At 40.6% G+C, this 23,416-nt stretch overlaps 1 protein-coding gene across 2 annotated transcripts; it reads right to left on the bottom strand.

Moving 5' to 3' along the window:
• Positions 1 to 10,434: 10,434 nt before the first annotated feature.
• Positions 10,435 to 23,025, bottom strand: HAUS1 (HAUS augmin like complex subunit 1). 2 transcript variants are annotated; one of them, XM_061400066.1, is made up of 9 exons: positions 22,921 to 23,025; positions 21,770 to 21,944; positions 18,519 to 18,654; positions 16,704 to 16,838; positions 15,385 to 15,508; positions 14,810 to 14,875; positions 13,984 to 14,055; positions 13,592 to 13,639; positions 10,435 to 12,041 (listed from the first exon to the last, which is right to left on the bottom strand). In XM_061400066.1, exons 1-9 carry the CDS (start codon positions 22,948 to 22,950, stop codon positions 11,991 to 11,993), a joined length of 837 nt encoding a protein of 278 aa, XP_061256050.1. In that variant the 5' UTR covers positions 22,951 to 23,025; the 3' UTR covers positions 10,435 to 11,990. The 2 variants fall into 2 exon arrangements, with proteins under 2 accessions (XP_061256050.1, XP_061256051.1); XM_061400067.1 differs by having other exon boundaries at positions 18,582 to 18,654.
• Positions 23,026 to 23,416: the final 391 nt, after the last annotated feature.

Raw genomic sequence — 23,416 nt, 5'->3', positions numbered from 1 at the left:
GAAGTTGTAATAGCTAATTCCATTCTGCTGGTAACTCAAGCCCCAGCTGAGGTCATGAGTTCTTAATTTAGTATAGGCAAACGCAGCTCTATGGACAGCACAGCCCCTCCAGCAGGGCAGAACTTTGGGCAAAGGATAGTGATGCTGCAGGGCTTGGACCACTATGTGCAACAGTCCCTACATTTGTACCACCCTGACTGAACTCACTCAGATGAATTGGAAAGGAGGGGTGGGAAGTTTCACAGACCTAGAAATGGGGGTCTAATAAAACAGGCCCATCTAGTCAAGGCTATGGTTTTTCCAGTGGTCATGTATGGATGTGAGAGTTGGACTGTGAAGAAAGCTGAGCACCGAAGAATTGATGCTTTTGAACTGTGGTGTTGGAGAAGACTCATGAGAATCCCTTGGACTCCAGGGAGATCTAACCAGTCCATTCTGAAGGAGATCAGCCCTGGGATTTCTTTGGAAGGAATGATGCTAAGGCTGAAACTCCAGTACTTTGGCCACCTCATGCGAAGAGTTGATTCATTGGAAAAGATTCTGATGCTGGGAGGGATTGGGGGCAGGGGGAGAAGGGGACGACAGAGGATGAGATGGCTGGATGGCATCACTGACTCGATGGATGTGAGTCTGGGTGAACTCCGGGAGTTGGTGATGGACAGGGAGGCCTGTCGTGCTGCGATTCATGGGATCACGAAGAGTCGGACACAAATGAGCGACTGAACTGAACTGAATAAAACAGGCAAGATGGTCAAAATCGGGTATCAGAAACTTCTGGACCCAGGTTTCCTGGCTTCCTAACCAGTTTTTTTTTTTTTTAAACCATCAATCCCTTTGGAACAAATAACCAAAGGGGATTCACTTTAGATTCTGGAAACAGGAGGATATTAATAATAATGCTATATCTCTTAAGACAGACACAACTACATACAATGTATGATCTTGGATTGGAAAAACAATTTTTAAGAAGCACATAAAGACAACTGCAGAAATTAGAGTATGAACTACATATTAGTTAATAAAGTCAAAGTTAAATTTCCTAAATTTGATCATTTTGCTTTGATAATCCAAGAATCTCTCTGTGCTTTGGAGATAAATGCAGAAGTATGTAGGGGTGGGGTTCTCATAGGCAGACACGCAGTCAATATCAGAGATGAAAGACCAGAGGGCCCCTCTCATTGACACACACCCACACGTATGGGTATATCTGATATTTCCAAGAAGTATGCAGTTAGAGACCTAGAAATGGAATTAAAGCAAGAAGGTTTAATTAGGGACTGCTTTAGATGCTTGCTTGCTCACACTTTATATCACTCTTGCACATCTACAAATAGACAGACTGTCGGCCTGAGCCAGGCCCCTGACTCCTCCAGGACCTAGTCCATTTTGCCCTGTGGACTTGGGTTTCCTGACTTCCTAACCTGCCTTTTTTGTTTTTAAACCACTAATCTTATTGGAACAAAAAACCAAAGGGGATTCACTTTAGATTTTGGAAACAGAGGCTATTAATAACAACGCTATATCTCTATACTTAAAGATTTAGATGAGGGACTTTCCCGGAGGTCCAGTAGTTAAGTCTCTGCACTTTTAATGCAGGGGACGCACATGCAATCCCTGCTCCGGGAACTAAAATCCTATGAGGCACACAATGCTGCCAAATTAAAAAAAAATTAGACGACAAGGTAAATTTCCTAGGTTTTTTTTTTTTTTAAAGAACCACTCTTGGCTTTTTGTCCTTCTTCTCTATTGTACTCATTTTCTGTTTCATGCTTTTTTGCTCATATCTTCATTATTTGTTCCTGATAGCTTTTGGGGGTTTATTTTTCTCTTTTCCTATCTTTCTGGCATGGATGCTCACTTGACTATCTCCATTTGGAAATAAAAATAGTTTTACTTCTTCCTTTCTAATCTGTGTATCTTTTCTTCAAAAGCTTTATTGAGATATAATTCATACACCATACAATTCGCCTATTTAAAGTGTATATAATTCAGTGCTTTTCTATATATTGGACCTTTGCAACAATTACTTTGAAAGGTACTCTGTACCCTTTAGCTATTACCCTCTACCCTTCATCCTTCAGCCATCAATTTGATTTCTATCTCTATATATCAGCTCAGTTCACTTCAGTTGCTCAGTCATGTCCAACTCTTTGCAACCCCATGAACCACAGCACGCCAGGCCTCCCTGTCCATCACCAACTGCCAGAGTCTACCCAAACCCATGTCCATTGAGTCTGTGATGCCATCCAACCATCTCATCCTCTGTCATCCCCTTCTCCTCCTGCCTTCAATCTTTCCCAGCATCAGGGCCTTTTCAAATGAGTCAGCTCTTTGCATCAGGTGGCAAAAGTATTGGAGTTTCAGCTTCAACATCAGTCCTTCCAATGAACACCTAGGACTGATCTCCTTTAGAATGGACTGGTTTGATCTCCTTACAGTCCAAGGGACTCTCAAGAGTCTTCTCCAATACCGCAGTTCAAAAGCATTAATTCTTTGGCACTCAGCTTTCTTTATAGTCCAACTCTCTCATCCATACATGACTACTGGAAAAACCATAGCCTTGACTAGATGGACCTTTGTTGACAAAGTAATGTCTCTGCTTTTTAATATGCTGTCTAGGTTGGTCATAACTTTCCTTCCAAGGAGCAAGCATCTTTTAATTTCATGGCTGCAATCACCATCTGCAGTGATTTTGGAGCCCCCCAAAATAAAGTCAGCCACTGTTTCCACTGTTTCCCCATCTATTTGCCATGAAGTAATGGGACTGGTCTAGTGGTTTTCCCTACTTTCTTCAATTTAAGTCTAAATTTGACAATAAGGAGTTCATGATCTGAGCCACAGTCAGCTCCCGGTCTTGTTTTTGCTGACTGTATACAGCCTCTCCATCTCTGGCTGCAAAGAATATAATAAATCTGACTTCGGTATTGACCATCTGGTGATGTCCATGTGTAGAGTCTTCTCTTGTGTTGTTGGAGGAGGGTGTTTGCTATGACCAGTGCATTCTCTTGGCAAAACTCTATTAGCCTTTGCCCTGCTTCATTCCGTATTCCAAGGCCAAATTTGCCTGTTACTCCAGGTGTTTCTTGACTTCCTACTTTTGCATTCCAGTCTCCTATAATGAAAAGGACATCTTTTTTTGGGTGTTAGTTCTAAAAGGTATTATAGGTCTTCATAGAACCATTCAACTTCAACTTCTTCAGCGTTACTGGTTGGGGCATAGACTTGGATTACTGTGATATTGAATGGTTTGCCTTGGAAACGAATAGAGATCATTCTGTCATTTTTGAGATTGCATCTAAGTACTGCATTTCGGACTCTTTTGTTGACCATGATGGCTACTCCATTTCTTCTGAGGGATTCCCGGCTGCAGTAGTAGATATAATGGTCATCTGAGTTAAATTCACCTACTCCAGTCCATTTTAGTTCTCTGACCCCTAGAATGTCAATGTTCACTCTTGCCATCTCCTGTTTGACCACTTCCAATTTGCCTTGATTCATGGACCTAACATTCCAGGTTCCTATGCAATATTGTTCTTTACAGCATCGGACTTTGCTTCTATCACCAGTTACATCCACAGCTGGATATTGTTTTTGCTTTGGCTCCATCCCTTCATTCTTTCTGGGGTTATTTCTCCACTGATCTCCAGTAGCATATTGGGCACCTACTGACCTGGGGAGTTCCTCTTTCAGTATCCTATCATTTTGCCTTTTCATACTGTTCATGGGGTTCTCAAGGCAAGAATACTGAAGTGGTTTGTCATTCCCTTCTCCAGTGGACCACATTCTGTCAGTGGAAGTGAGAAATAGATTTAAGGGACTAGATTTGATGGATAGAGTGCCTGATTAGCTATGGACGGAGGTTCATGACATTGTACAGGAGACAGGGATCAAGACCATCTCCATGGAAAAGAAATGCAAAAAAGCAAAATGGCTGTCTGTGAAGGCCTTACAAATAGCTGTGAAAAGAAGAGAAGCGAAAAGCAAAGGAGAAAAGGAAAGATATAAGCATCTGAATGCAGAATTCCAAAGAATAGCAAGAAGAGATAAGAAAGCCTTCCTCAGCGATCAATGCAAAGAAATAGAGGAAAACAACAGAATGGGAAAGACTAGAGATCTCTTCAAGAAAATTAGAGATACAAAGGGAACATTTCAGGCAAAGATGGGCTCGATAAAGGACAGAAATGGTATGGACCTAACAGAAGCAGAAGATATTAAGAAGAGGTGGCAAGAATACACAGAAGAATGTACAAAAAAAGATCTTCACGATCAAGATAATCATGATGGTGTGATCACGCATCTAGAGCCAGACATCCTGGAATGTGAAGTCAAGTAGGCCTTAGAAAGCATCACTACAAACAAAGCTAGTGGAGGTGATGGAATTCCAGTTGAGCTATTTCAAATCCTAAAAGATGATGCTGTGAAAGTGCTGCACTCAATATGCCAGCACATTTGGAAAACTCAGCAGTGGTCACAGGACTGGAAAAGGTCAGTTTTCATTCCAATCCCAAAGAAAGGCAATGCCAAAGAATGCTCAAACTACCACACAATTGCACTCACTTCACACACTAGTAAAATTCTTCAGGCCAGTCTTCAGCAATACATGAACTGTGAACTTCCAGATGTTCAAGCTGGTTTTAGAAAAGGCAGAGGAACCAGAGATCAAATTGCCAACATCTGCTGGATCATGGAAAAAGCAAGAGAGTTCCAGAAAAACATCTATTTCTGCTTTATTGACTATGCCAAAGCCTTTGACTGTGTGGATCACAATAAACTGTGGAAAATTCTGAGAGATGGAAATACCAGACCACCTGATCTGCCTCTTGAGAAACCTATATGCAAGTCAGGAAGCAACAGTTAGAACTGGACATGGAATAACAGACTGGTTCCAAATAGGAAAAGGAGTTCGTCAAGGCTGTATATTGTCACCCTGCTTATTTAACTTCTATGCAGAGTACATCATGAGAAATGCTGGACTGGAAGAAACACAAGCTGGAATCAAGATTTCCGGGAGAAATATCAATAACCTCAGATATGCAGATGACACCACCCTTATGGCAGAAAGTGAAGAGGAACTAAAAAGCCTCTTGATGAAAGTGAAAGTGGAGAGTGGAAAAGTTGGCTTAAAGCTCAACATTCAGAAAATGAAGATCACGGCATCCGGTCCCACCACTTCATGGGAAATAGATGGGGAAACAGTAGAAACAGTGTCAGACTTTATTTTTCTGGGCTCCAAAATCACTACAGATGGTGACTGCAGCCATGAAATTAAAAGATGCTTACTCCTTGGAAGGAAAGTTATGACCAACCTAGATAGCATATTCAAAAGCAGAGACAGTACTTTGCCAACAAAGGTTCGTCTAGTCAAGGCCATTGTTTTCCCTGTGGTCATGTATGGATGTGAGAGTTGGACTGTGAAGAAAGCTGAGTGCCGAAGAATTGATGCTTTTGACCTGTGGTGTTGGAGAAGACTCTCGAGAGTCCCTTGGACTGCAAGGAGATCCAACCAGTCCATTCTGAAGGAGATCAGCCCTGGGATTTCTTTGGAAGGAATGATGCTAAAGCTGAAACTCCAGTACTTTGGCCACCTCATGAGAAGAGTTGACTCATTGGAAAAGAGTCTGATGCTGGGAGGGATTGGGGACAGGAGGAGAAGGGGACGACAGAGGATGAGATGGCTGGATGGCATCACTGACTCGATGGACGTGAGTCTGAGTGAACTCCGGGAGTTGGTGATGGACAGGGAGGCCTGGCGTGCTGTGATTCATGGGGTCGCAAAGAGTCCGACACCACTGAGCGACTGATCTGATCTAATATAATTGCTTTACAGTGGTGTGTCAGTTTCTCCTGTACAACAATGTGAATCAGCCATATGTATACATATATCCCCTCCCTCTTGAGCTTCCTCTCAAACCCCATCCCACCCCTCTAGGTTATCATGGAGCACCGAGCTGAGCTCCCTCTGCTATACAGCAGCATCCCACTAACTATGTTTTACATATGGTAGTGTATACATCGGAGAAGGCAATGGCACCCCACTCCAGTACTCTTGCCTGGAAAATCCCATGGATAGAGGAGCCTGGTAGGCTGCAGTCCATGGGGTCTCGAAGTGTCGAACATGACTGAGTGACTTCCCTTTCCCCTTTCACTTTCATGGATTGGAGAAGGAAATGGCAACCCACTCCAGTGTTCTTGCCTGGAGAATCCCAGGGATGGGGGAGCCTGGTGGGCTGCAGTCCATGGGGTGGCATAGAGTCAGACACGACTGAAGCGACTCAGCAGCAGCAGCAGCAGCAGCAGCAGCAGCAGCAGCAGTGTATACATGTCAATGCCACTCTCAACTCGTACTACACTCAGTCCCCCCAACCCCGCCATGTCCACAAGTTTGTTCTCTGTCTGCATCTCTGTTCCTGCCTTCACATGTGTTTTCATTTCTCGTGGATATACAGCTGGGACTTAGTTTGCTGGGTCATATGATAACTCAATATTTAGTCATTTGAGACCCTGCCAAACTGTTTCCAAGATGATTGTACCATATTACAAGCCTACCATTAGTGTATGAGGGTTCCACATCCTCATCAACACTTGTCATTATCTGTCTCTTTTATCCTTCTTGGTATGAGACAGTATCTCATTGTAGTTTTGAGTTTTAGTTTCCTGATAATCAATGATGTCAAGCATCTGTGCATGTGCTTATTGGGCATTCATATAAATACACACACACACACACACACACTGGAGAAATGTCTTTGCAAATCCCTTACCTACTTTTAATGGGGTTATTTGTCTTTTATTATTGAGCTGAGGTTTTATAGATTCTGGACATCAGTCCCTTATCCGACATATGATTCGCAAATATTTCCCCACATTCTGTAGATGTCTACTCACCGTCTTGGTGGTATCTTTTTTATTTTCAGGAAGTCCAGTTTAACTACTGTTTTCTTTTGTTGCTTGTGCTGTTGGTTTCATATCCAAGAATCCTTTGTCAAATCCAAGATCATGATTTGTCTCCAACTTTTCTTCAAAATTTTATAGTTTTCATTCATATCAAATGTTTTGAGTTACTTTTTATATATAATGTGAGCTACGGGTCTGACTTTATTTTTTGCATCTAATTGTCCCAGCAACACTTGTTAAAAACTGTTCTTTCCCCAAAATCATCTTTGGATGATTTTGGCTTTTTTATTACCATGAACTGTCCATCTTTATTTCCTGTTCTAACATCTATTTTGATAATACTGTAAATTTGCTTTTAAATTGTGCTTTTTAAATTTGTTTATTGACTTATTTTTATGTTGGTTGTGCTGGGTCTTTGTTGCTGCGCACTGGCTTTCTCTAATTGTGCTGAGCAGGAAGGGGCTACTCTCTAGTTGGGGTGTGGTGTTTGTTATTCAGTCATTCAGTCATGTCCAGCTCTGTGACCCCATGGACTGCAGCACACCAGGCTTCCGTGTCCTTCACTATCTCCCAGAACTTGCTCAAACTCATGTCCATTGTGTTAGTGATGCCATCCAACCATCTCATCCTCTGTCACCCACTTCTCCTCCTGCCCTTAATCTTTCCCAGCATCAGGGTTTTTTCCAATGAGTTGACTCTTCTCATCAGGTGGCTAAAGTATTGGAGCTTCAACTTTAGCATCAGTCCTTCTAATGAGTATTCAGGGTTGATTTCCTTTAGGATTGACTAGTTCGATCTCCCTGCAGTCCAAGGGATTCTAGAGTCTTCTCCAGCACCACAATTCGAAAGCATCAATTCTTTGCTGTTCAGCCTTCTTTACGGTCCAACTCTCATTTCCATACCTGACTACTGGAAAAACCATAGCTTTGACTATCTGGACCTATGTCAGCAAAATGAAGTCTCTGCTTTTTAATACACTGTCTAGGTGTGAAATAGCTTTTCTTCCAAGGAGCAAGTGTCTTAATTTCATGATTGCAGTCACCGTCTGGAGTGATTTTGGAGTACAAGAAAATAAAGTCTGTTACTGTTTCCATTTTTTCCCCCATTTACTTGCCATGCAGTGATGGGGGCTTCTCAATGAGGTGGCTTCTCTTGTTGCGGGGCACAGGCTCCAGGACTGGGCTTCAGTAGCTGCAATGTGTGGGCTCAGTAGTTACAGCTTGTGGGCTCAAGAGCTCAGACTCAGTAGTTGTGGCACACGGGCTTCGTTGCCCCACTGGCTTAGTTGCTCCACAGCATGTGGGATCTTCCCAGACCAGGAATAGAACGGGTGTCCCCTGCAAGGCGGATTCTTAACCACTGGATCACCAGGGAAGCTGTACTGTAAACTTTTAATTGCTGTTTACATGTACACATTTTCCATGATTTTACTTTTAATCTATCTGTATCTTTAAAGTGCATTGGGACTTCCCTGGTGGTCCAGTGGCTAAGACTTCAAGCTCCCAATGCAGGAGGCCCAGGTTCAATCCCTGATCAGGGAACTAGATCCGACAGGCTGCAACTAAGGGTTTTCATGCTGAAAGTAGGACATGATGCAGCCGTGTAAGTAAATAAATGAATATTTTTAAAAGAATAGCATTTAACTGAGTCTTGATTTTTTTTACTCAAGCTGAAAATCTCTGCTTTTTAATTGGAGTATTTGTATCATTTGCCTTTAATGCCATTATTGATATGGCTGTGTGTAAATCTACCATCTTGTTTTCTATTTGTCTCTTTTTATTTCCTTCTGCTTTTGGGCTGAGCATTTTTTATGATTCCATGCTAACTCCACACTGATGTATTAGATATCCCTCTTTTTGTTTTATAACTATTGTTATAGGACAGGAGTTTGCAAACTACTGTATGTGGGCTAAATGTGACTTGCCATCTGTCTTTGTAAATTAAGTTTTTTTGGAATACAGCCATTTCCATTTGTTTATGTATAGTCTATGGCTGCCTTCATGTTGGTATGGGTTTTGAGCTAATTCTCACCACCAAGGCAAATAATCTTCTGAGGACACTACTCAGTGTTCTATGGAGCAGGAAGTAGCTCCACTCTAGCTTATAGGAATATGAGAAAATCCCAGTCCTTTGCATGTTCCAGGAATTTTTGTCTGTTCCTTTCCAGTGGCTCTTTCAGCGGCTTCAGGTGATTTCCTCCTGTGTGTGCAAATCAGTTTAGACAAAGATTTGAATAAATACCTCTGCAGACCTGCAGAACCCTCTGATATTTTCTGACATTTTCCTTTGATTTTCTCAATTCTCATCTCTCTCTCTTCAACTAGGCAAGATCACCAGGCTGTTTGGGTTCTCCTTCTCTGAGCTATGAACTTGAAAACCCTGTCCATCACTAACCTGGGTCTATCACAAGGCTCACCTTGTTTCTTTCTCTTATGAATTAATGTCCTAGGCTTCTTTGTTACTCAATGTCCGAACACTATAGTTTCCTATTTTCATTTGTTTTTCTATTTAAAGCCATCTAGTCAGTGTGATCACTCTTATTTCAACATGGCCAAAAGCAGAAATCTATAAGTTTCGATATATAGAATTTTCATCATTGCCAGTTCTAAATATTTTCTAATTTGCAATTTTTGATTCACAGTTTTAGAATGTATTTCTTAAATTCTAAACATACAAGTTTTCAGTTATTTATTTTTATCTAATTGCATTGTACTGAGAGAGCATGCTGCATATGGTTTCAGCCCTTTTGTAATGGTTGAGATTTCTTTAACTGACCACTAGTTGGATAATTTTTGTAAATTCTCTGGATGCACTTGAAAAGAACATGTACCTGTGGCAGTCTGTAACAGGATTCTTTATATATCCATTATCAAGTTTGTTAATTGTGCTGTTTAAATATCCTGTATCCTTGCTGATTGTTTTTCTGCCTGTTCTATCAATTTCTAAGAGAAGATGTAATCTATCTACTATGGCGTGCTGCGATTCATGGGGTTGCAAAGAGTCGGACATGACTGAGCGACTGATCTGATCTGATCTGATTGTGAATCTACCTATCCTCATTTTTAAGACATTTTTTCAAGTACCTTAAATAACTGGAGGTGTTTTAAAAACCTATTCTTTCAATCTTTGTCTTTTATCTAAAACAATTTTCATACTTACTTTACTATTCTATAAAATTATGTAGGTTTTAGGTTTCTTTTTGATTCTCATATTGTACATGTTTTGCTTTTTTCTTTGAACATAAATTTCACGTGTTAAGTGTTAGTCACTCAGTCATATCTGACCCTTTGCGACCCTTGGACTGTAGCCCACTAGTCTCCTCTGTCCATGGGATTTTCCAGGCAAGAATACTGGAGTGAGTTGCCATTGCCTCCTCCAGGGGATCTTCCCAACCCAGAGATTGAACCCATGTCTCCTGTGTCTCCTGCACTGCAAGCAGATTCTTTACTTGCTGAGCCATCAAGGAAGCCAAAAAATAAATTTCAAAGGTTACTTTTATCAACTAGCTGCTACAGCCAACAATCAGCCCCAAATTTAAAATAAGCTCCAAACAATAATCATTTATTATTTCTTATGATTCTACAGGTTGACTCTGTGAGCTTCCAGCCTGGGACAGCGTGGTTGATCTATGCAGTCTGCTAGTAGGGCTGGACAGTATAAGATCTCATTCACATATCTGGCAGTCGGCAACCTGTTTGGTCTTGGGGTGGGAGCAGGGCTCAGCTGGAATTACCTTTCTTTGCTCATCCTCCAATAGTCCAGGTTTCTTCACATGGTAGTCTCAGTAAGAGATGGCAAGCTCCAACGCATAATGAGTTTTTAGTCCTTGGTTTTGTCCTATTTGCTATTTGTCTCATTGGTCAAAACAAATCATAGGGCCAAACCAGATACAACAGGTGAAGATACAGACTCCACCTCTTGATGCGAGAAGTAGCAAGGTTAGAGTACAAAGGGGGAGAGCACAAAGGTGGGAGGGATTTTGGTGGTTATTTCCACAGTTGATCCATCAAGTCACCTTACCAAAAGCACTGCAGTTAAGAAACAAATGACAACCTTGGAAAATATTCACAATTCAAATTGTAAAAGATTAATTTAGCTAACACACCAGAAGCACCTATAAACTGTTAAGAAACAGATGAAACAATCATACCTAAATGGCTAAAGGATATGGACAGTCTCCAAAAAAGGAAATACAAATGTCTTTTGCATTATATTTAGCCACATATTTGTGGGAAAGGAGAGGGAAATTTTTAAGGTCAATTAGGTAATCTTTAAAAAACTAATTGATTCTTGATCCCATGGTGCAAAATTTTTAAAAGTACAAAAAGGTGCAAAGTGAAAAATCTCTCTTTTCTTCTTTAGACTACATTTATCATGGTTTGATTTTATTTATAAGAGATATTCCCATACAGGAAGTTTTAGTGTTTCAAAATTTTCAAATATTTCAATCATTTTATTTATGGCTCCTGGATTTCAGTCGTAAGTTTCTGACTCTGATTATTTAAAAATCAAAATATTAAAATTCCTCTATGATTTCTTTTACTATCTTTTAAAAAAATATTTAAATCTTTGATCCCTTGAAATTATCCTGATATAAGGGGTAAAGTATAGATTTAGCAGCATGTGTTAAATTATCCATCTCTCTATTACTGATTTAAAAGGTCATCTTTTTCATAAACCAAATTCCTACATACATTAACATTTGGAATTAGGCAGGTAAGCAGATCAGAAAAAACAATAGCAAATCCCAAGAGAAGGGTGCGTGGGAGGAACATAACTGAAGCTGCAGAATCTTTCCCTTTCATTTAGCTGACCTTGTGAGTGACTACATGATGACTGTCATGAGTTCACCTAAGAGAGCTACTGAAGGACATCAAGCCATTAACAACATAGAAAACCAATGTTTCTTCATATGAAAACTATGCATTTGCACATAAAAATTCAATACACAACCAGACACCACTATTTCATCAACAATGACATTATTTCATCTAAGAACACAGAAATTAAGTTATACGGAATGTCACAAGGAAAAAATTCTTTAAAGTCCTATTCGATCTACTTTGTTAAGAAAGGTGAAATTTATTTGGCTCTGGTCACAGTTCCATCATGTTTACTCTCTTTGTAAGTTCAGCTTCAATAGTATCCTAAAGGAAGAAAGAAACACCATAAATATTATAACTAAGGACATAAAAAAAAGGGCTCTAAATTCTAAAGCTATTTAAAATAAGGGAAACAAAAAGGAAAACCACTAAAGCAGAAATTTTAAACAATATCATTATAAATGAGATTTTCCTTGCTTTTATATCTTTCCCACTTCCCACACTCCAAGTTTTCAGACTCCTAATAAACATCTAAGGAGGGGAAAAAATAAAACCCTTTAGAGAGGTGAATGACACGCTACATGAATAGATTTTCCTGACCTGTACTCCTTAAGCAACGTACTTTTGCAATGTCTCTCACATCGCTCTTTTCCAGTCTCACTGTCACTGTTCTCATTACTTCTCATCTGGCCTAAACAGGCCAACTTGTTTCTGTAATTTTCTTTCTCTATCCTCCAATCTACCTTATACACTGATTGCAGAAAAATCTTCCTAAATGACTGCCCTGATCAAAAAGCATAACCTTGATCACACTTTACTTTAGCTTAAAAAGCAAGGCAACCCAGAGCAGCTTTCAGTGTCCCCTGCAGCAGCAGTCCCCAATCTTTTTGGCACTAGGGACCAGTGGAAGACATTCAGGGAAGACGTTTTTTCCATGGACTGGAGGTGGGGGGATGGTTTTGGGATGATCCAAGTGCACGACATTTATTGTGTACTTTATTTTTATTTTGTGGCAATCTCAGCATATTCTGCCTTGACTTTAGGGTTGGTGTTCACACTCCTATGAGAATCGGATGCTGATGTGACGGGGCAGAGCTCAGGAGGTAATGTGAGCGGCTGTAAATACGCATGAAGCTTCTCCTGCTCACTCTCTTGCTGCTCACCTCCTGCTTTGAGGCCTGGTTCCTAACGGGCCATGGACCAGTCCTGGGGACCCCTGCCCTACAGGCTCCAAGTTCAACCTTCTTTATATTCAAGGCCCTTCACCTCCTAAACCAATTGACCTACTTCAGTCCTATCTTCCACTGCATACCCCTAAGCAGGCAGATTGCTTTACTTGCAAAAGCTTGGAAAAGTCCTCCATTTTTCAGCTCTTATGTTTTTGTTATTTCCTGACCTCCCTGGTGGCTCAGATGGTAAAGCGTCTGCCTACAATGCAGGAGACCCGGGTTCAATCCCTGAGTCAGGAAGATCCCCTGGAGGAGGAGATGGCAACCCACTCCAGTACTCTTGCCTGGAAAATCCCATAGACGGAGGAGCCTGGTAGGCTGCAGTCCATGGGATTGCAAAGAGTTGGACACAACTGAGTGACTTCACTTTCACTTTGTCTAGAATATTCTATGCCTCTCAACTCTCCTTTTCCATCCAGGAAAATCTACACAAAAATGTAAAAGACCACTACGTATTTTTATGAAAAGAATCACATATGTGCCCCCCAAAAGTATTAAAAGATGCCTGGCAATGATATACCTCAAGTGTGGGACTGCGCTTTACCTTTACCTCCGAGTAGAAAGGAAAGAAAGAGGAGGAAGGGAGTTTTAGCTTTATCAGCACTTATCTTTTAAAGTCTGAAGGAACAAAATGGAACTACTTACTAATTCTCGCTTTGCTTCTTCAATTTTTACCTGAGCAAGAGATGGATTCTTTTAAAGAAAAATAGAATAAGGAAAGGTTATATTGTCTCAGCTAGGAAACAAGGGAAAAAAAAATACAACGACCCTTTTCAAAAGGCAAAAAAACTTATAGAAAGTATATCCCAACTACATACAATACTGAAATTCAATAAAGACTTTCAACACAGACCCTTATACAACCTAAAACCCCAGAATTGCATTCTATAAGAATTTGGAGCTTATATTTTACTGAAAGAGAAGAAAGAGGAGGACCTAGGTCCTTAGACATGGACCCAGTATTTTCATGATCATTTAGTACCCTTGGAGAAAGCTGGAGGAAGTAAACTTTTTTTTTAATTCATAAAAATAATTACCGGCATTAAATCTAAATAGGACTCCAATTTTTTCTTCAAAGGCATAGTCTGTCGTTTTAGTTCTGCCAATTTCTGAGGGTGAAAAAAAACACACAGAATAATAAAGATATTCACAATGCAATTAAACACTGCACATAAATAAATAAATAAAATGTGACAAAGCATTAACATTAGGACATTTTAAACAATGTAACAAATAAAAGAGCTTCAAAGGTAAATGGATAACAAATGGACACAATCCTTAGAAGATGTTAAAACAGGAAAGTAATACTCCCGTTTATTAAGACTAATATGCTGTCTGGGAATACAAAATAATGTGATTAAGAGGCATCAGAACATCAGGAAACAAGAGTCTCAAACACATATTTATGAATCGTCAATTTTAGATTCCAAAACTCAAAGTACCAAAAAATCTTAAGAATAAAACCATAAAACAAATCTCCCCATTTCTCCCTCTTCCCATGAAAATAGATAAAACTCTTATAGAACCTAAACCCCAGAACTGCATTCTATAGGAGTTGGGAGCTGGTATTTTACTGAAAGCGAAGAAAGATGAATACTTACGTGGTTTAGCACATAATACTTCAATACATTTATTCAACAGATAAATCAATAATCATTGACTCCAACAAATAAAGAAAAAAACAGACAAATGTAAAAATATATATAGATAAACAAGTAGTAAAGATATAAATACTGGTAAACATAAAATACAGAGGTAAAGGAAAAGAAATTGGGTCAATAGTGAAAAAAACTCTATAAAAAGAAACACGCACATCGCGCACTGACGTTTTAAAGGAAGCTAAGTTGGGTAAAGTAAGCGAACCTCTGAAAGTGCTACCAGTGACTGATGAGACAGAGAAGCATCCATTCCTCGGGCTGAAAGCTGCTCCTACAATGACAAAAAAGGGAGCTCAGTTTAAAAAATTATTTGCAAGTGACCATCATTAAATATTTTCAATATATAACACAGTAAAGAGCTATAACTTAAAAAAGAACTTTTTTTTAAAAAAAAGAACTTCTGTAAAAGCTACAAAAAAAATCACAGATGAAGAACAATACCTGCTTCTAAGCACTTTTATGTTGCATGTGAGTCATTTCAGACAGTCCGACAAGATGGTGACAATATGGGTGCAGGGCGTAAGAGCTTGAGCTTTGGGACCTGCACGTGAAGTGGGATCTGCTGCTAGACGGCTGTGCGACGGTGATGGACAGAGAGGCCTGGCGTGCTGTGGTTCATGGGGTCGCAAAGAGTTGGACATGACTAAGCAACTGAACTGAACTGAACTACCTTCACAGTATCCTTGTGTGAGAAGAGAATAATAATACTGCCTAGTTGTGAGGATGAAAGTTGAAAAGAAGTCTGAAGAGAGCTAAATGTATTGAGTCTTCCATACGAACCTCCGCAGTTCTAATCCCAGATCTGAACTCCTCCGACTTGGCTTTCAGGAAGTCCATGTTCTGAAGACGACTGTCAACTCTGGCCCTTTCCGTACACAAATGCAACTCTGCCTTCTTGAGGTCCCTTGAAAAAGTGAAGTTGAGAACATTTTCTTCTTGGTGAAATTATTATGAAAAGCAAACTACTACTTTGATTCAAAGAGTAGATAACATACTTGCTGGATTTTCTAGATTAAATTTTATATCTCAGACTGGCTACTACCACACATTCTTCCAGGTCATCTTTCTCTCCATGTTGCCATCTGGGATTTTTCTCAAGGAATACTGAATAACTTTAAGATTAATCTATGCTGATTATGCTCAGAGAAAGTAGATCTGCTGCTCAAAAAAATGACTTAATGGATCCTAAAGACAATTTGAATTATGGGGGTCACAAAGGCCTCTCTTCTAAATGTAACATGACAAGGTGCTTTGCACATACAGAGTCAATATTTATTGGATAAACTTATACAATATCATATTACTTGTGCATATACATACTCCTGTTTCACAGCATCTAACCTCTGGGGCCATAGGGACCTAAAGAGCCAGAATATCAAGGAAGACCAGAGTTCTAGTAACAAAGGGCAATAAAAAAGAACATGACTTTAAGTTGTATCATAGTTTATGACACAGTGGTGGAAGGAGAGAGTGGGACAAATTGAGAGAACAGTATGGACACATACACATTACCATGTGAAAAACAGACAGCAAGTGAGAATTGGTTGTGTGACACAGGGAGCTCAACCCAGTGTTCTGTGACAACCTAGAGGGATGGGATGGGATGGGAGATGGGACCGGGGGTTCAGGAGGGAGGGGACATATGTACACCTGTGGCTGATTCGTGGTGATGTGTGGCAGGGGCCAACACAATACTGTAGAGCAACTGTGCTCCCATAATTGTATTTTGTTCTGCATTTCTCAATATTGTATAATTATAATCTTTGATAATTATTAGTTACTCAAGAATAGTTATGAGTATCGTTCAATTGTCATCACCAATAGAATGATACTCAGATGCATTCTTTCTGTAAAACTTTATAAGTAATAAAAAAAATTTTAAAAAAAAGGGGAAAAAGAATCTACTATATAAAAGATAAAAGTATGTACCCAACCACTCCTATCTTCATCCAAGTCATTTTCTACTTAAAAACATATTTTATCTTACCATTTCCTAATGTGTTGTTTTAAATTATATCTATTGGCCAAAACTAAATCTTACAATGTCCTGTTATTGCCTTTATAGTAAAAATTGTCACAACTTCAAACTAATTACTTACTCTTGCAGACATTTTTCTAATACTAAAGTTGCTGTTAGATTTTTCTCAAGTTTGGCCAATTCAAGCTTGATTTCTTCATTTTTGGATTTGGTGCGAAAAAGATCAGAGGTCAAATCATTCACTGCAGGGATAAAACTAAAAGAAGAATCTGGTCATGTAAACGGACATTAAGGACAATAATTACAATTATTACAATTACTCCTCACTTCTAAAAATGATTTTACTTCCATGTGAATTCTTCCTTAATCACGCTCTTTTACACCTCTATACTATTTTACACGCTGTTCTCATTGGAATACCCTTCCTCAGCTGGCAAATTTCCTTAAAAACTGTATTTATTCCCATTCTGGAATTCACTACCCCTTTCTCGTGCTTTCTACCTACAACTTGTACATTCCTATAATGTTGCAGCTGTCATACTATTTTATAATTTTACAAGTCCATCTCCTTCAATTTACCATGAGCGGAGACGGTCCTTGCCGGCATTCATTATTCTATTCACTTCATTTCTGCTTCCCCAGTGCCTACATAGATAGCTATACATAAATGTATATATACATAGGGAGGGAGGGAGGGAAGAAGAGAGGGGAACAGAGATATAGAGCGAACTATACATATATTGCCTGGAGAATCCCAGGGACGGGGGAGCCTGGTGGGCTGCCGTCTATGGGGTTGCACGGAGTCGGACACGACTGAAGCGACTTAGCAGCAGCAGCATACATACAGTTAGGATTTGGTGTCTGCTGAATTGGCTTAATTCAAGTCAACTGATTGAATTAAGATTTCTACTGCCATATAGCCTATATGAACTTCTAGCTAGAACTCTTCTGCTTAAATATATATATATATATATATACACACATATGTATGTACATATATATTCCAAGGTTTTGCATTAGCAGTTAAACAGAACAGCTATACAGTTCTCTGATTATAATCTGTAATGGTAGTCCCTAGCTAAGATTCATCCAACAGGGATAGTTCTAGGACTCTGAAGTCAGATGGGGTTTGAAACCCAACTCTGTCATTTATTAGCTCAGAGAAATTATCTAACCCCCCACTCTGAGCCTCAGTTTCTTCTTAAGGTTGTTAGAAGAATAATGTCTTTACACAGGTAAGATGCCTGTCAGAAGGAAACCTACTCCATCCAATAGGGTAGGAACATGACTAAAAATCATTATGCTCAACAGTAGGCGATTTAGCCTACTGCTTTTCTTACTGTTTAAGGGAATAATCAGTCCTGAATATTCATTGGAAGGACTGATGCTGAAGATGAAGCTACAATACTTTGGCCACCTGATGTGAAGAACTGACTCATTGGAAAAGACCCTCAATCAAAAGATTGAATGTGGGAGGAGAAGGGGATGACAGAGGATGAGGTGGTTGGATGGCATCACCAATTCGATGGACATGAGTTTGAGCAAGCTCTGGGAGTTGGTAATGGAAAGGGAAGCCTGGCATGCTGCAGTTCATGGGGTCGCAGAGTTGGACACGACTGAGCGACTGAACTGACTGACTGAGGGGAATAATGTGATACCTAATCCCTTTTCAACTATACATGAGAACCAACCTTCACAAACCTAATCCTGAAAGAAGAATACATTATAAATGTAACCAAATTTATCTGAAATAATCAAACATACTAGCAATGATAAGGAGTTGACTAAATTTAGTGTTTCTGCATATATTTCCTATATAAATATAAAATTATTTCCTATAATTTCTATATAGCATTACCCTGAGATACAAAAGCTCCTTAGGTCAACACCTGATAGCATATATGACTGCAGAAATTAAAACAATCACAAGAATTACCTAGCTAGAGAGGTATCCTTTGTTTCAAGGACCACTGCACTGTCAACCAAAGCATTCAGATACCTGGAACCAGTGCTGGAGAGACTGGCAGGGGAAAAATTCACACTCTCCATGAGAAGGTCTTGAAGATGCTTGGCTGAAAAGAAATAAGAGTTCTATGGTGACTAAGATCTTTGCTTTGCTTTAATTTTTCAACAGCTTTATTGCAGCCACCCACCTAAAACATATAATTCAATGGCTTTTACTATATTCAGAGTTGGGTACCCATCCTTGTAGGTGTGCAGTGGAATGTGGTTTTGATTTGCATTTTCCTGATGCTTACTGATGCTGTGCTTACTGGCAGTCCCTCATCATATACATGATTTTCAAATATTTTCTCCCATTCTGTGTGTTGTCTTCTCATTTACTTGATGAGAAGAAAAAAAATTTGAGATCAAAAGTTTTTAATTTTGATGATTTCCAGTTTGCCTACTTTTTATTTTGCTGCTTCTGTTTTTGGTATCACAGCTAAGAAACCATAGCCAAATCCAAAGCATGAAGATGTACATCTATGCTGTCTTCTGAGTTTTAGATTTAGCTCTTACTTTTAGGTTTTTTATTCATTTTGAGTTAACTTGTTTTTTTTAAAACTCATATATATATATATATATATACATATGTATTTATTCATTTATTTGGCTGCATCCGGTCTCAGTGGCAGCACTCGGGATCTTCACTGCTCCAGAGAATGTGGACTTCAACAGTTGTAGCCCACAGGCTCTCTAGTTGTGGCACTCAGACTTAGCTGCCCCGTGGCATGTGGGATCTTAGTTCCCTGACCAGGGATTGAACCTGTGTCCCCTGCATTGCAAGGCAGATTCTTAACCACTGGACCACACAGAAGTCCCTTAAGTTAATTCTTACATATATTATGAGGCAGGGTCCAACTTCATTCTTCTACATGCAGATATTCAGCCATCCCGGCCCTACTCAGCAGACACCAACTTATAGTTGTTGTTGCTCAGTCGCTCAGTCATGTCTGACTCTTTGTAACTCCATGGACTGCTGCATACCAGGTTTCCCTGTCCATCACCAACTCCCGGAGCTTGCTCAAACTCACGTCCATGAATTGATGATGCCATCCAACCATCTCTGCCTCTGTCACCCTCTTCTCCTGCCCTCAATCTTTCCCAGCATCAGGGTCTTTTCCAATAAGTCAGCTCTTCGCATCAGGGGACCAAAGTATTGGAACTTCAGCTTCAGCATCAGTCCTTCCAATGAATATTCAGGGTTAATTTCCTTTAGGATTGACTGGTATGATCTCTTTGCTGTCTAAGGGACTCTCAAGAGTCTCCTCCAGCACCACAGTTCGAAGCATCAATTCTTTGGCCCTCAGCTTTCCTTATGGTTCAACTCTCACATCCACACATGATTAAAAGAAAAACCATAACTTTGACTATACAGACCTTTGTCAGAAAAGTGATGTCTCTGCTTTTTAATATGGTGTCTAGGTGTGTCATAGCTTTTCTTCCAAGGAGCAAGTGTCTTTTAATTTCATGACTGCAGTCACAGTCTGCAGTGATTTTGGAGTCCCAGAAAATAAAGTCTGTCCCTGTTTCCACTTTCTCCCCATCTATTTGCCATGAAGTGATGGATGCTATGATCTTAGCTTTTTGAATGTTGAGTTTTAAGCCAGCTTTTTCACTCTTTCACCTTCATCAAGAGGTTCTTTAGCTCCTCTTCATTTTCTGCCATGAGAGTGGTGTTTTCTGCATATCTGAGGTTATTGATATTTCTCCGTGCAATCTTGATTGCAGCTTGTGCTTCATCCAGCCCAGTATTTCACATGGTGTACTCTGCATACAAGTTAAATAAGCAGGGTGACAACATACAGCCTTGACGTACTCCTTTCCCAATTTTGAACCAGTCTGTTGTTCCATGTCTGGTTCTAACTGTTGCTTCTTGACCTGCATACAGGTTTCGCAGGAGGCAGGTAAGGTGGTCTGGTACTCCCATCTCTTTAAGGGTTTTCCATAGTTTGTTGTGATCCACACAATCAAAAGCTTTAGCATAATCAGTGAAGCAGAAGCAGATGTTTATTGGATACTTTAGTATGGAAAATTGTGTCAAAATTTTGTATATATTAGTAGAAATATTTATAGTTTAATGTATCACCCTAAAAGGTGCTTTATGACAGACATAAATAATCTTAACTTTTAAAATCCTTAGAATTTTTGTTACATATTAGTATAGACCAGAGAAGGCAATGGCACCCACTCCAGTACTCTTGCCTGGAAAATCCCATGGACGGAGGAGCCTGGTAGGCTCCAGTCCATGGGGTCGCTAAGAGTCAGGCATGACTGATGCTGGGAGGGATTGGGGGCAGGAGGAGAAGGGGACGACAGAGGATGAGATGGCTGGACGGCATCACTGACTTGATGGACGTGAGTCTGAGTGAACTCTGGGAGTTGGTGATGGACAGGGAGGCCTGGCGTGCTGCGATTCATGGCGTCGCAAAGAGTCGGACATGACTGAGCGACTGAACTGAACTGAACTGATTTTATATGTCAGGCTAATAAGTTTAGACTTATATTTTAGGGGTTAGTATTTTACCATCAGAGTACCAGTAAAATATACTATAATGATACAACGTATTGTTATTGTTCTTTTGTCACTTAGTTGTGTCCAACTCTTTGCAATCCCATGGACTGTAGCCTGCCAGGCTCCTCTGTCCATGGAATTTCCCAGGCAAGAATACTGGAGTGGGTTGCCATTTCCTCCTCCAGGGGATCTTTCCAACCCAGGGATCTAACCTGTGTCTCCTGCATTGGCAGGCAGATTCTTTACTGCTGAGCTACCAGGCAAGCCTTGTAATATATTAGGTTGCTATAACAACACAGTTTAAGACAAATCTGGGTAAAATAAAGAAGCAATGCTAAAAAACTGTCTACACTAAATCAATCTTGTATACTCTATTGTTAGGGCTTTCCAGGTGGCACTAGTAATAAAGAACTCCTGCTAATGCAGGAGACATAATGAGATGTGGGTTTGATCCCTGGGTTAGGAAGATCTCCTGGAGGAGGGCATGCAACTCCCTCCAGTATTCTTACCTGGAGAATCCCACGGACAGAGGAGCCTGGCGGGCTACAGTCCATAGGGTCACAGAGAGTTGGACATGACTGAAGGGACTTAGCAGGCACGCATACTTTACTCTTTTAAAATCTGGTTACCTCTAGTTAGTATCTCATTCAAAATTCTGTAATTGATCTCACCTTCTGATTCATATTCCTTTGCTTTCTGTTTCAAGTCCTCTGTTACTAGGTAGACATCCCTGTCTCGGATCCTGTTGCGTTCTGAAAGGTTATATAAAATCTCTGTTGTCCGAGCATTCACCTCATATTGTGGAATGGGATGATCTCCAAATATTTTTTTCAGCCATGCAGCGACCTAACCATTACAAAGGACACGAATTTAATAATCCTTGTTTATTTCAACGGCATGAAGCAAATAAGACCAAGTAATGATCAATAGCAAACAAAATGCTTTCTATGAATATTCTGGCATCCTACTTACTTCACATCCTAATTTGTCTTTAGGGAGAGAGATATCAGATGTCAGGAGATTAAAAAGTGAGCAGGTACAGCACAATCAACAAAATTACCAGAAAACAATCTGTTCTTCCCCAAAGCTACGAAAGCAGTATTAGGCAAGTATTTTCATAGGAAGCTCAATATGCAAGTGCTAACCATTATTATGGGCACAAAGTCTGAAAAAAAGAGTTGTCTTCAACACATCACAAGTCCCTCAAAGCCGGAAAGCTCCTTGAGTTGGGATGCGAGATGCGGAAAACAGGTTGTGTGTGCTAAGTCGCTTCAGTCCTGTCCGCCGCTTTGCGACCCCATGGACTGTAGCCCTCCAGGCGCCTCTGTCCATGGGATTCTCCAGGCAAAAAAACTGGAGTGGGTTGCCATGCCCTCCTCCAGGCGATCTTCCCGACCCAGGGATCGAAACCGTGTTTCTTACACCTCCTGCATTGGCAGGCAGGTTCTTTACCACTTGGTTAAGAGTGAGAAGTCTAGTAAAAAGCAGCAGTGAACGGCGAGGCCTGGCTGGAAGCTGAGTTTGGGATCAGAAGTCCCCCTCCAGTGTCCAGGGAGAGGTTTCACACGAGAGGCCTCCTCAACCCTTCTCCAAGCCTGAGTCCCAGCAGGGAAGGCCGGGAAAAGAAGGGAAACTCCCTTTTCAGCGTTGGGGTGGGGTTGGGGGGGAGAGGGGGTAGCTCACAGATGGTGAAAGCCGGACTAAAAATGGATCAGCAGAGGAACATAGTAAAAGTGGCTAGCCCAGGAGATCCGCCGGCGGGGCGGGTGTGTCAAAGACGCGGTTTCCAGGAGGCCGCAAAGCCCAGCTCCCGCCCCATCACCTGCGCCTCTTTCTCCTCTAGAGCTTCCATCGCCGCCAGTCCCGCCACTTCTCCAGCAGCTCCTCACGGAAGAAGCGCCCCGCTTGCTCTGACGGCCCCGCCCACACACCGTTGGGCCCACCCCCTTCGGGATCCGGGATTTCTGGGAGTTGTAGTTTTTACTAGGACTTCAGGACGCGGAGCTCTTGGACGAGGCTGGTCCAAGGCTTCAGCCCTGCAAGCCCTTGTTCCCTTGAGGCTTTCTCCGCTCTCCATGGTTATCACCTCCAGGAGAAGTAAAGCCGCATGGAACCAGGCTGTGTTTTCTTTTATATTTTTATTTCTCACTTGAATCACTCATCTTAAAAAGAAAAAAAAACAACCTGGAACTTGTTTTTTGATAGCAGATGTTTATTTCTTCCTCACTTACAATTTTAATTTTACCTTGGCAATACGAGCTGGGGCCGTCTCACTCTTTTTATACCTTAGTTTCCACTACTAAAGAGCTAAATGTGCT

The sequence above is a fragment of the Bos javanicus genome, chromosome 24, assembly GCF_032452875.1.
Source record: "Bos javanicus breed banteng chromosome 24, ARS-OSU_banteng_1.0, whole genome shotgun sequence".
NCBI lineage: Eukaryota > Metazoa > Chordata > Mammalia > Artiodactyla > Bovidae > Bos > Bos javanicus.
The sequence above is the reverse complement of the archived record's forward strand: the minus strand, read 5'-3'. Positions and strand labels throughout refer to the sequence as shown.

What these genes read in the sequence shown, in the direction of transcription:
- HAUS1 (XM_061400066.1), bottom strand. Translation starts at nt 22,950, where the DNA reads ATGGAAGCTCTAGAGGAGAAAGAGGCGCAG. An exon ending in TTAGAAAAATGTCTGCAAGA is followed by an intron (nt 15,509 to 16,703) that starts GTAAGTAATTAG and finishes CACTTTTTCAAG; the next exon opens with GGACCTCAAGAAGGCAGAGT. An exon ending in CTGGGATTAGAACTGCGGAG is followed by an intron (nt 14,876 to 15,384) that starts GTTCGTATGGAA and finishes TTGTCATTGTAG; the next exon opens with GAGCAGCTTTCAGCCCGAGG.